Source organism: Gadus macrocephalus, chromosome 18 (assembly GCF_031168955.1).
Source record: "Gadus macrocephalus chromosome 18, ASM3116895v1".
Classification (NCBI taxonomy): domain Eukaryota; kingdom Metazoa; phylum Chordata; class Actinopteri; order Gadiformes; family Gadidae; genus Gadus; species Gadus macrocephalus.
This window is the reverse complement of record NC_082399.1, coordinates 19,466,283-19,479,707: the sequence shown is the minus strand read 5'-3', so window position 1 is coordinate 19,479,707 and position 13,425 is coordinate 19,466,283. Positions and strand designations below refer to the sequence as shown.

The following is a 13,425-nucleotide window of genomic DNA, read 5'->3' as shown; positions in this document are numbered from 1 at the left end:
CGTGAGAAGGCACAGGAACTAAGTAGCCTTAAGCAAGGCAGCGGATCTGTGTGTGACTATGCCATTCGCTTCCGCACACTGGCGGGAGATAGCGGGTGGAACGCTGTAGCCCTCTATGATATTTTTTTGAAAGCCCCAGTATCCAGGACCTCCTCGTTCCCTTGGATTTACCCACCGACGTGGATGAACTCACCGCCCTCGCGATCCGGACGGACAACAGACGCACCCAGCTCCAGCGGCAACGGGAGGGGAGATCTTCGAACACAGAGGCTCAGCTTCGCCCTCAACCTTCACCTGGAGCAGCTCTTCAGTCTTCACCGTAGGACCAGCTTCATCCGTCGGCTGTCGCTGGAGAGGAGGAACCCATGCAGCTGGGGAGGGCTCGACTATCTCCGGAGGAGAGGAGAAGACGTCAACTGGAGGGCAGATGCTTTTATTGTGGAGAGACCGGTCATCTCGTCGCCTCCTGCCGACCAAGAAGTCTCTAGCAGTGAGCCATGTCACAGCATCAAGCCCCACAGCTCGCACTCTCACCAAGGTCCAGGTAAAGCACACCGACACTGACCTTGAAGCCCTCATAGACTCTGGGGCAGATGAGAGTCTGATGGACTGGGGCCTAGCCAGAAAATTGGGGCTTAATATTGAACTCCTGGAACGGCCCGTTAGGGCCAGCTCCCTTAATGGGATAGATATTTTCCTAATCACACACATCAGTGAACCAGTACACCTGCACATCAATGACCATAAGGAACTATTACGCTTTTACCTGTTCAGATCCTCCTCCCATTCTCTGGTGCGGGGGCAGTCATGGCTGCTGAATCACAATCCCCACATCGACTGGAGAACGGGAGAGATTAGGGGATGGGGGGACGGTTGTACGCAGACATGCCTTGTTCCGCTCTCTCAAGATGAGCTTGTCACAGAAATTAATTTGTTCTCTACCAACCCAACCTTAGAGGCCGAGTTCCCGGACCTGAACAAGGTCCCTCCCTGTTATCATCATCTCGGCCAAGTCTTCAGCAAGACCAAGGCTCTGTCTCTTCCTCCTCATCGCCCTTCCGACTGCGCCATAGACCTGATCCCCGGTTCCACCATCCCCAAGGGCCGCCTATACTCTGTTTCCGGCCCTGAGAAGGAGGCGATGAGGGAGTACATTTCTGCTTCCCTAAAAGCAGGTCTGATTCGTCCCCTGCTGGCGCTGGTTTTTTCTTCGTCGGAAAGAAGGACGGCTCACTAAGACCCTGCATCGACTACAGTCCACTCAATGACATTACCATAAAGAACAGGTACCCCCTCCCTCTCATTTCCTCTGTCTTTGATCAGCTCCAACAGGCCAAGATTTTCACGAAGCTAGACCTTCGAAACGCCTACCATCTAGTCCGCATCAGGGAGGGGGACGAGTGTAAAACTGCGTTCAACACCCCCAGTGGCCACTACGAATATCGAGTTATGCCTTTCGGACTCACTCATGCCCCCGCAGTTTTTCAGGCCATGATTAACGATGTTCTCTGAGATTTTCTTGATCGCTTTGTCTATGTTTACATTGATGATATTCTCATTTACTCTCCTGACCTCGACACCCACCGTAATCACGTCAACCAGGTTCTCGAAAGACTGCTGGCTAATCACTTGTATGTCAAAGCAGAAAAGAGTTTGTTCCATGCCGACACTGTCTCTTTCCTGGGCTTCATCGTAGCCCCCGGAAGTGTACAGATGGACCTGGCTAAAGTTAGCGCTGTGTCCGAGTGGCCAACCCCCGACAGCCGCAAGAAGGTTCAGCAGTTCCTCGGGTTTGCTAACTTTTACAGGCGGTTTGTCAGAGGCTTCAGCGCGATAGCAGCTCCTCTCCATGCTCTCACGTCTCCACAGGGGCAGTTCCGGTGGTGCCCCGAAGCCGAGAAGGCGTTCAGTACACTCAAGCGTCGGTTCCCCTCCGCCCCCATCCTCACCTTGCCAGATCCCAAGCGCCAGTTCGTGGTGGAGGTGGATGCATCCGATGAGGGCATCGGGGCCATGCAACGCTCCAACCAGGATGGTAAGGTGCACCCCTGTGCCTTCCTGTCGAGGCGACTGTCCAAGGCGGAGCGCAACTACGATGTCGGTAACCGGGAATTGCTGGCTGTTAAACTCGCCCTGGAGGAATGGAGGCACTGGCTAGAGGGGGCCGAACTTCCGTTCATTGTCTGGACAGACCACAGGAATCTTGAGTATATTAGAAAGGCTAAGCGCCTCAACTCTCGTCAGGCCAGGTGGGCGCTGTTTTTTAACCGCTTTTCCTTTTCTCTTTCGTACAGGCCGGGGTCCCGGAACGTCAAACCGGATGCCTTGTCTCGACTATTCGACCCCGAGCCTGAGGCCAAGGAACCAGAAACCATCCTCCCACTGACCCGTGTGGTTGGAGCGGTTACTTGGCCCATAGAGACTGAGGTTAAGCGGGCGAATGGTGGTGCCCCGGCACCTAGAGGGTGCCCCGCTAACCGTGTGTTTGTCCCCGTCAAGCTGCGCCCACAGGTGATCCACTGGGCTCACACCTCACTTCTGTCATGTCACCCGGTCAAGAGAATGGTGTTCGTCATCTCCCGGCGGTTCTGGTGGCCATCCATGGAGGTGGGGGTCAGGGAGTACATTGATGCATGTGCGGTCTGCGCCAGAAACAAGACTTCTTCCGGTGCCCGCATGGGGCTCTTACAACCGCTCCCCATCCCCTCCAGACCGTGGTCCAACATCGCACTCGACTTCGTCACGGGCCTCCCGGCTTCTCAAGGCAACACCACCATTCTAACGGTGGTGGACAGATTCTCCAAGATGGTCAGGTTTATTGCTCTGCCCAAGCTGCCGTCTGCCAAAGAGACGGCAGAAGTCATGATGGACCAGGTCTTCAAGATCCATGGCTTCCCCACAGACATAGTCTCGGACCGGGGGCCCCAATTCGTGTCACGTTTCTGGAGGGAGTTTTGCCGGCTCATCGGTGCCATGGCCAGACTGACCTCAGGCTACCACCCGGAAGCCAACGGCCAGACCGAGCGCCTCAACCAGCAATTGGAAACCGGTCTTCACTCTGTGGTTTTCCAGAACCCCTCAACATGGAGCAAGCACCTGGTCTGGGTAGAGTATGCGCACAACTCGCTACCTACTTCTGCCACAGGTTTTTCGCCATTTCATTGTGTTTACGGTTATCAACCGCCATTATTTCCAGACAACGAGCTGGAAGTGTCGGTCCCCTCTGCCCATGCCATGATCCAACGCTGTCGACGCATCTGGATAGCCGCCCGCCAGGTCCTGATTCGACAGGGGGACGAATCATCTCTTTGCCATCGGACTCTCCCTGACCGGTTTCACCTGGTTTACATGGTTTTGTTAAGTTTTTGATCGCTCGTGTTTGACGATAGGACAGGGAGTCCTAATAAAGTTTGTTTTTTGTTCAATCGCCTATCTGCATCTGAGTCCTCTTTCTAGAGCCCGCCTGACATAAGGCACACAAGAATTTATAAAGTAAGCAATTTCACTTTATAAGATATATATAAGGCACACATATTTATGTACGGTGACCTTGTTGACAGCATAGTGTCACAGTATGATTCTGGGGTGATCCTGGAACGGCTAGGTGCGTCAATATAGTGAGTCCTATAGGGACATGCGTCAGTGCATATGCACAAACATGTATTTTCACAAGAAGAAAATACATAAAAGGGTTCTGGACTAATTTCCAGATAGGAAATGCATTGAAGGCTCAATTTCCGAGAAAAAAGGAAATTAGTCCTTACCCCCCTTTGAAGGAGTTCAAGTACCTCCTGAGTTAGGGTGCACCTGCACCATTTACTGTACCATTGTGTGCAAGACTATTACTTACTGACTTACTAACTGTTACTTACCAGGAAAATGATAAGCTGAAAAGACTGGGAACCCTGTTCAAACCCCTATTAGATCCCCTAATTAGTAGGTCATTGCCCTTGAATTTAAAAACATTGAGCACAGACTAATTGCAAAAGGCATATAGTTACAGCCTATTCTTACTGCTGGCTCATATGGCTCATATCGACAATGATCCTTTCAATAAACGTCACCAAGTCCACCATAAATGGTATTTGATGAACCTGACTCATTTGCTCATTGATTAATATTTAAGGTAGCCAATAATTAAGGTTCATAAAATCAAAATATATTAGATCTGTGAAAAAAGTTTGGCCCATCTACATTGAAGGTAAGGTAAAACAATTTATATTTAGTTACACTGAATACCAAATACATTTTGGCACTGAATTTCAAGCAAATTCATTCTCACTTCATTTTAATTTTAAAACCATGAATTAATAAATAAGCAAGCAGCTGAACGTGTGCCGTCAGGTGTGCTGTTCCTCGTATCAGCTGGAGGGCAGGGGCCGGCTCATAGATGCCTCATTAATAGCTTCTCTCATCGTCGTGCATGTAGTTTGAATTTGTGTATCCTCGCTTCTTATTGTTATAAGCCTGGTTCTGAACGTAGGGGTTGTTCATGGCTCGGTTCTGCTCATAGGGGTCCCGGTTCTGAACGTAGGGGTTGGTCGTCGCTCGGTTCTGCTCATAGGGGTCCCGGTTCTGAACGTAGGGGTTGGTTGTCGCTTGGTTCTGCTCATAGGGTTCCCGGTTCTGAACGTAGGGGTTGGTCGTCGCTCGGTTCTGCTCATAGGGGTCTCGGTTCTGAACGTGGGGCTTGGTAAAAAAAAACATGGGTTAGATATTTTAACAATTGCCTGGCCTCTTCCACTCTGGCAGGTAAAACATTACATTTTCAAAAGTGAAAGTACATTTTGTACCCTGCGGGTATATCAGACCCCCAGACTCTCACCAAGAGCTGGTTCAATAAAGTCGCTCATCCAGCAGCGACATACCCACATGCACCCGCTTACCGCTGCATGGCCGGCCCTCGGACCAGCGATGAGCTGGCTGTTATTGGGGGTCATCTCCATGCGGCCCCCTCCAAGTGGGTCCCTGGTGGATGTGGCCCTTGGTATCTTGGGGAACCCGTTTGCGGCGACCGGCATAGGTCCATTGGGGTTTATGAGCGGCGCCTTGGCAAGGGAGTGGCTGTAGTATGTAGCCGCGTCCTCCTCCGTGCCCGACGTCTTCTTGCTGCTCTTCCTTGAAGGCCTGAAAACAACAGGGACACAAGCAAGGGCAAGCTTCAGGATCAGCACATATGTCAAGGTCCTCGAGTTTGTGATGACGTTTGTGATGTTTGTGATTTGGCACAAGGAACTCATATTCATAAAGTCCTCTTTTTTGGGGGTTATCATTTTAAGAGAGTGTTGAAAGGAGAGCAGGGAGCGAGGGGGCAGTGGAGAGGAAGAGGTGGTAGAACATACCTGCATGACAACACACCTACAACAATGGCCATGAGGAAGAGCAGACCTCCCAAGACCGACCCAACGATCACCAGTGCCAGTTGCCAGGCTGAAACCAAACAAACAAACCAAAGATAATCAAAAGATCTCCGAGGAGAGTCAGACAAACGTGTGCTTTCAATGACAGGTAGTACGATTGTTCCCATTCCTACAATCAACATGAAAATACAATATGTGATAATCCCTGAAAACAAAAGATAGATACCACTTTCATTTTACATCTGCTTACTCACATTCTTCACAGTTAAATCCAGATTTTCCGAAGGCACAACTGAAAAGAAGAATTTCAAAGGTCACCAGGCGCCTGAGGTGGGCCAACCCTTAGCGTCTCAAAAGAGATGCTAGATTAAATTGTAATTGAAATACCAATTCAATCCTAAAAGTCTGTGAATCAATACAATATAAACATCGGCCTACAAGCCTTAAACATATTGACTTTAATTTTTTGTAAGCCTATTGTTCAGCACATATGCCGTATTATAACGAAATAAATATATGAGATATTATTTGTATTATTTTTGTTATAGATATCGGCTACTAATAAACATATATTATAACATTAGCACATTAGTGTAACATATTTATGTTCATCTCATAGTAGATACTTACGGATAACAATGAGTATCATTGTAGGGCCTCTCTCCACTGGGACAAGCTGCAAGATCAACACAGGCCAACATTGAAGAATCAGATGCTCAGAATGTGTACATGCTCTCATTCTCTCTCTCTCTCATTCTCTCTCTCTCTCATTCTCTCTCTCTCATTCTCTCTCTCTCTCTCTCTCTCTCTCTCTCTCTCTCTCTCTCTCTCTCTCTCTCTCTCTCTCTCTCTCTCTCTCTCTCTCTCTCTCTCTCTCTCTCTCTCTCTCTCTCTCTCTCTCTCTCTCTCTCTCTCTCTCTCTCTCTCTCTCTCCCAAACACATACACACATACACGCACACACCATGTGAATCTCTTATAATCTGATCTTACCAAAACATGCTCTGGTGCTGAATTTAGAAGCGAGATAACCAGGAACACAAGAACAGTTGAATGATCCTTCGTCGCCTGTTTTACAATTTGTAGTCGCTTTATCACAGGCATTTCGATCACACAAATTTATAGCTGTCAAAGAGGTAGAAAATACAAATTTCAAAATGTCAAACACTTTATGGACTGTGTTCTGCGTGACAAGGTGTGAGACTGAAGTTTCAGGATTAGAAATCGACAAACAAGACTGGCAAGCATCCTGTACTTGTGGCCATTAAAAAGGTCCAGTGTGTGAAATTGAGGAGGCCACTAGAGATGAGGTTAGAGATTGACAACTCGGGTGACCTGTACTGGCCTGTATTGTGTGAAGTGGCCTATACTGGCCTGTATTGTGTGAAGTTTCCTGTACTGGCCTGTATTGTGAAAGGTGTCCACATCCGAGAGAGAGATAAGCTTCTACGACATACTTAATACCACGGTGTGTGTTGATGTGTGTAGCTCTGTCTGTGAAGCGATTGATGTTGGCATCCGAGAGAGGGTTAAACTTCTCGGACATCGATTGATTTCAAAATTTCAAATTAAGCTAATTCAAACCAAACGCTTCTTATTTTCATGGGATTATACACATTAAAACATACTTATAAATGTTAAATTCCATTTCTGCCAAGTCACTTCTGGTAGATGCCACTAAATTCACATTGAACCTATAAGTTGGACTACAACATTATACAAGTGTCAGTTTCTTTGAGATTGTTGTTTTTACAACAGTGTTCCTCTGCTCTGTTTTTTGGATTCTACCTAGTTAAATCTACGTAACTAAGTGGGCTATTGTGTTCTTATAATGTTGATAACACTATTCAAGGCCATAATAAATGGTTATAAACACATTTTATGGTGTAATAGAGCAGGGTTCCTTAACAGGGAAGGTAGGTAAAGTTACTTTACAGCAACCATCTTGCATCAAAAATAATATCAAAAACATAAATGATATATCAAAGATCACACGTACCATTGAATGATGCGATCAGTGTGTCATTTTCTATAGCTTTCAACACTGTGTCTCTAACCCAACTGTCGTTAGCGTTAGAACTGAGTTGAAAGAGGTTTTCCACAGTTGCTGTTGTATTTTTGTTTTTCCTCAGGTTCATCTCGACAGATTCACTAGGACTGGAAGAAAAGCATTCATTCAGCATTACTTCGATTACTTAACAGTGTTATAGAAAACATGGATACAACAGCCATGTAGCTGATAGACAATACGTCAATAAACTGGCTTTGCGCAGGCTGTGTCAGCAAACAAGTGTAAGGAAACACACGCCCTGCATTTGTTCCTAACCCGCAGCGATGCCGCATTACACAAAAAAAAAACACAAAGCCCAAACTGCCTTTTGCTGTTATTCCCTTTTAGGAAAGAAATCTGCAAATAGCCTTTTGGCATTAGGCTATTTGGAGGAAGGATAAGGAAGTCAAACTATGGGTCCCAGTATCCAAACAGATATGTACATTAAACCCTAATCCTAACCCATAGAACTGGGTGTGTGTGGTTGAGGGCTGGTTTAAGCAGCCTCACTTCTCCAAAGTCAGATTCGTAAGACTCTTGGTAAAGCTTCACACCTGTGGTGCATAGAGGAATCAACGCACACAGGAAAGACCAGCCAATAGCATACACACTCAGGGAGAGCAATGACATGTCAGGAAACAACTGATCTAACAAACCATCCTAACTCTACAATCAACTTGTGTGCTGGTGTCAGAGGGGCCCATGTAAAGCAGCTAGGTGGTTTGAGGCAGGAGCTACTTGCTCCAGTGACATACTGAGTATGACATCTCTGACCACTGGGTGGGATGGTTCTTCCAGATGGAAGGAGGAAATATGATGAGGGAAATGAAATGAAATACTATATCCGGACTCAAAGTTCCATAGGAAGATTTGCTAGTTTCAGTTTTCTATCTGTAACGTGCCAGCTCCCTCACAGGTAGAGTTCAAATCTCATACAGTCATCATCCTACCACCCAGACACCAATACTGCCCCCCATCTCTAATGTGGGAGGAACCTCTGAGTTCTCTTTTCACGCCGACACTCATTTGACGCCGACACTAAACAAACTGTTAGGTTTTGACTTTCCATAAAGCCGGATCATTCAAGAGAACAAAGACACTCTGTAGACATTGTCGAGGTTATTGAAATTTCTAACAGCATATTGAGCCAGCACTACATAAGAGCACAAAAATAAATAGTAATGACAGCCAGTACTACAGAACTTACTTGAACTCCAATACTGTACTCTTAAGGTACGTTACATCCAGATCTTTGAAGGTTTTGTTGAGCTATAATTGGGAAGCAAATAGACTCATAGTTTAAGACGCAATCATACCTACCCAGGCCTTTGTGTGCACCCCAGACAGTTTTTAGGTTGCTTGCTTCGTCATTTATGTATTTGATCTGCGTGTAAGGACCGTAGAGCGCTAACTAAATTATCTCACCATAGCAATAATGTATTCGGATTGTTTTTTGAAGCATTCTGATGTTTTAATTTTCAGCTGTTTATCCCATGGCAGCAATAGTTCAAGTTTGCCAGGGAACACCTTGGCTGTAAAAGACATGGCGAATTAGCAGTTGAAACAGCTAATTAAACACATAAAGGTATATACTGTACACCGACAAGTATGAGAAGAAAAGAGGTTGAATGTTGTTTGTACGGATACTGACCATCTGCACACTGCCTTTCATTCTCATCGTAATTCATTCCCACCAAGCACAGGCAGGTGTAGGTTTCATTAAATCGTCTCTGGCAAGTACTCCCACCACCGCAGGGATTCTTGTTACATGGATCTGCAAGTTAAGAAGATCAATGGCCTTAACTTGGTGAATGGCTTTGACAAATGATGGGTTAGGGGTGTGACTAGTCACTTAGCTCACCATTCCATACCATACACGATATTGGACTTGAGATAAGGTATTATTATGACATATTGTCTTATAACAACCTGTGTGTAAAGGATCCCGTCAAAGAAATGCTCCTGTTTGAGGTTCATATTGGAGTCAGTCACATTATTATTATAAAAAGTGATACTTGATATTGGCTGCACTCTTTGTAGTTTTAATGCATAGGCAGTAGCAATGATGACTATCTATAAGGTCAGTGATTTCAGCACTGGGGCATCGCTGGGCAGCGGAGAACCTGAAGGTAGAGAATGGCGAGCGGGGAGGGACAGCAGTCTGTGAACATTCCAATACTTCATGTCGAAATCAGCGAGCGTCCTCCACCAGTTATACTAACGGGAGCAGGTCAAACAAGTTGAGCTGTCTACTGCGACACCATCCCAATGAAATGGGAGTGAAGCCAGTGGGGGATAGACCTACACGACAACTAAGGGTGCACTCACACTAGGCCATCTGGCCGTGGCCGTTGGCCGTTTTCCCACCTAACCGTGCTCAACTGGCCCCATTGTTCTCTGGCCTGCACTCACACTAGGCCATCTGGCCGTGGCCGTTGGCCGTTGCAACTGTGGCCTTGCCACAGTAGGCTCTTGTACATACGTCATCACGTCGTAACACGTCATCACCAAGCGTCCGCTGCATGGACCATAATAAAGTCTGCCGCCAGTCAGAGTTTTAACAACAATGGACAACAACACAGAGAACACAGTTCGCACTTTGCTGAGTCTGTTGATTATCGTCTGCCCAAATGGCTAACAGACACTCGACTTCTCTATGGGACCAACATGAACCAACAGTTGAACCGCATGACGCCATGTTTACCATTTAAGGGGAAAGAAGGCTCTTCGCCTTTATTATGTCCATGGTCGTTGCATGGACTATAATTCATCCAGCTCAGGTTGCGTAGCCGTGCGTGTGCGCGTGTCGGCTCATTAGCATCTGTACCGTAGCGGCCCGTACCATTGCAGCACACCTCTCCCAAGTGGCCAAATTGGCCTGGCCTGGCCAGACTGGCCACACTCACACTGGCAGATTTGAGCACGGTTAGGTGTGAAAACGGCCACGGCCACGGCCAGATGGCCTAGTATAAGTGCACCCTAACTTACTAACCCTTTCTTAAGCCTTCAACCAACATTATCCAACTAACCCAGACATAAGGAAATCACTAAAGGCTTTGACCTGTTAACAGCATTCACAGCCATGTTGTTGAAGGTAAACATGGTTGCATTTTATTGGCTTTCCAGTACTAAAGCTGGTGAATACCAATGGCGAAGGTGGTGGGAGTGGTGGTGACAAACCAAAACCGCAGGGGTGGTGGTGACATCAACAGGGGTGGTGGTGACAACCACAAGCGCAGGGGTGGTGGTGTCATCCACAGGTGCTGTGGTCCAGAAGTCCTAAATCCTAAAGCTGCTTAAACTGGTCACTGACCCTCGCCATAATCAATTGTTGCTCTCCATTTTGATAGAATTCTCAGCAATAAAGGTCAAACTTTTACATGTATTGGTTCAGGTTGTAGTTAAGTGTAGTGGACCAACAAAAAGTAGCACTATAAATAAGTTATTTTATGGTTTGTTTTTCCCATAATATGTTAAGTAGGTTTATAAATACCTTCGAGTGTTTAACAAAATGCATGAATAGAATGTGTATTACTTAGTTTGTGTACTACTTATCTCATGGTCATAGAGCACAAATATAAAATCAATTACCAGAGGTGGAAGGCGGGGCAGTGGTGACGTCTGGAGTGATGGTGGTGACGTCTGGAGTGGTGGTGGGGACACCTGTAGTGGTGGTGGGGACTTCTGGAGTGGTGGTGGGGACACCTGGAGTGGTGGTGGGGACTTCTGGAGTGGTGGTGGGGACTTCTGGAGTGGTGGTGGGGACACCTGGAGTGGTGGTGGAGACTTCTGGAGTGGTGGTGGGGACACCTGGAGGGGTGGTGGAGACACCTGGAATGGTGGTGGGGACACCTGTAGTGGTGGTGGGGACTTCTGGAGTGGTGGTGGGGACACCTGGAGTGGTGGTGGGGACTTCTGGAGTGGTGGTGGGGACACCTGGAGTGGTGGTGGAGACTTCTGGAGTGGTGGTGGGGACACCTGGAGGGGTGGTGGAGACACCTGGAATGGTGGTGGGGACACCTGTAGTGGTGGTGGGGACTTCTGGAGTGGTGGTGGGGACACCTGTAGTGGTGGTGGGGACACCTGGAATGGTGGTGGGGACACCTGTAGTGGTGGTGGGGACTTCTGGAGTGGTGGTGGGGACACCTGTAGTGGTGGTGGGGACTTCTGTAGTGGTGGTGGGGACTTCTGAAAGTATAGACAGTCGCGATTCCCATTGAAACGAATGGCGGTCTTCAAAACGAGGGCTGGTAAATTGTATAAAATGAATTAAACTGTAATCAGACAACGCAGTTATATGCTCCAGACCTCGGGCTCTAGGCTGGGACAAATTTCGAATTATAAATATGTACAATGCATAACGCTAGCTCTCTGGCTCATAGCTGAGTGGACTAGAATACCTTCCGTTGCCAAGCCGAAGCTAAGGACTGTCCTATTTACTGGAGTGAACAACGTTTCCGTTGCATAAGAACCTTACGGGAGGGTAATGATTGTTCCGGGAATTAGTCAAACCCTCAGGCGTTACCAGGTAAAGAAAGTTATGGCTTGTGAAAAACTTTATATTTGGATTGTAAAAGGCATGAAAACATCACTGAATGGTCTTTATTTATTTTCTTTGGCAAGTGACCATGGTATAAGCGGGATAATGTCCCACGAGGTGTCCATCATTAGTTCCGTCCGTTAATTCTTGTTTATTTGAATGGGAAAAAATGTTAACGGTCCAATGTTAAAAATCGACTTTGACCCTTGGGAACGAATCATCGAATATCGGAATATTCTGTCCCATCCCTAATATGGAGTGGTGGTGGTGAAATCTGGAGTGGTGGTGGGGACATCACAAATAAATGGGCCATATATGATTTTTCAATAACTACAATGGTCATAATCCTAAATCCCAAATAGCGTATTAGATAGCTGAAATAAAAATGAATAGGCCTATAATGGATAAAGGCAGTCAATGATTCAACATAAGAATAATCTGGCTACCTTTATTATATTATTATATTTTTTCATGAGATACAATTTTGACTATAGTTCAGTAGCATAAATAGGATAGGCCCGCTAAAGAAAAGCTCTGTTTCAACATGCAGCCCACCCTTCCGGCTATTCAAATGAATATCTCAACCAATGTTACAGGCAAATGTAAACGAGAGGCCTACGATGTATACACATTGAAATCATGCCACGTTTAAATATTGGCTACTGGATAATAAGACCAACTCGGCTGTTAGAGAGGGTGAGAACAAAAGGCCTGCTCACCTGTTTGGCACCCGGCTACCAAAAGCAAAAACACAACGAAGAACGCACAACCCTTAAATCGCGCCATTTTGGCCAGCACGAGCGCAGGGGGGCAAGGTGAGAACAGAAGACGCTGAGCGAGCCGCACAAGTGTAGAGGAGCCAGCTGAGAACAGACGACGCTAAGCGAGCAGTAGTGAGAGGAAGACGAAGCAGGTGTTGTCCGCTGGAGGTTTTGATGACTCGCTTGTCGCCACTCCTCCAAAGGGCGGCCCAGGTGTGTGAACAGGACACTCCCACTGGGCCCCCCAACTACAGGCATGTTGTCAACCAGGCAACCTTAATTAGAGACATAACTCTTTAGACAAAAAGATTGACAAATTGTCATTGTATCCAAAAAAATGAAGGTTTATACGTACAGACATAGTTATGATTTGTGTCTCTAGTCCGTAATATTATGAGGCTACATTAATAATCACTATTTGATTCTAAAATGAGGCCATGATGCATGTGTTGTGGATGCATTAGCCATAAAACAACTTTCTGACTTCTTTGTTATTTAATTGATCATGATTGATTCATTCTATTTTTTGTTTTGTTCATTTATTTATCATTCATTCACCAATCCTCCTGTTTTGGTTTTCTTTTTATTCTTAGGATTGATTGTAGTTCATGGTGGCTAAACATGATGACATATGGATGTTGTTGACATATGGACAAGTGAGAACCACCTGAAGAACATCTTATCTGAAAAGGCCCATCAACTGCGCTTGGATAAT

At 46.5% G+C, this 13,425-nt stretch overlaps 1 protein-coding gene across 13 annotated transcripts; it reads right to left on the bottom strand.

The window, feature by feature from the left end:
• Positions 1–4,202: 4,202 nt before the first annotated feature.
• On the bottom strand, positions 4,203–12,878 carry LOC132446305 (mucin-13-like). Of its 13 annotated transcripts, none has more exons than XM_060036531.1 (13): positions 12,669–12,878; positions 11,115–11,576; positions 11,001–11,051; positions 9,061–9,183; positions 8,835–8,941; positions 8,617–8,678; positions 7,359–7,516; positions 6,353–6,484; positions 5,991–6,036; positions 5,615–5,652; positions 5,343–5,430; positions 4,887–5,127; positions 4,203–4,689 (listed from the first exon to the last, which is right to left on the bottom strand). In XM_060036531.1, exons 1-13 carry the CDS (start codon positions 12,733–12,735, stop codon positions 4,399–4,401), a joined length of 1,866 nt encoding a protein of 621 aa, XP_059892514.1. In that variant the 5' UTR covers positions 12,736–12,878; the 3' UTR covers positions 4,203–4,398. The 13 variants fall into 13 exon arrangements, with proteins under 13 accessions (XP_059892514.1, XP_059892511.1, XP_059892513.1 ...); XM_060036528.1 differs by having other exon boundaries at positions 11,001–11,345; positions 11,388–11,576; positions 12,669–12,877; XM_060036530.1 differs by having other exon boundaries at positions 11,001–11,471; positions 11,514–11,555; positions 12,669–12,877.
• Positions 12,879–13,425: the final 547 nt, after the last annotated feature.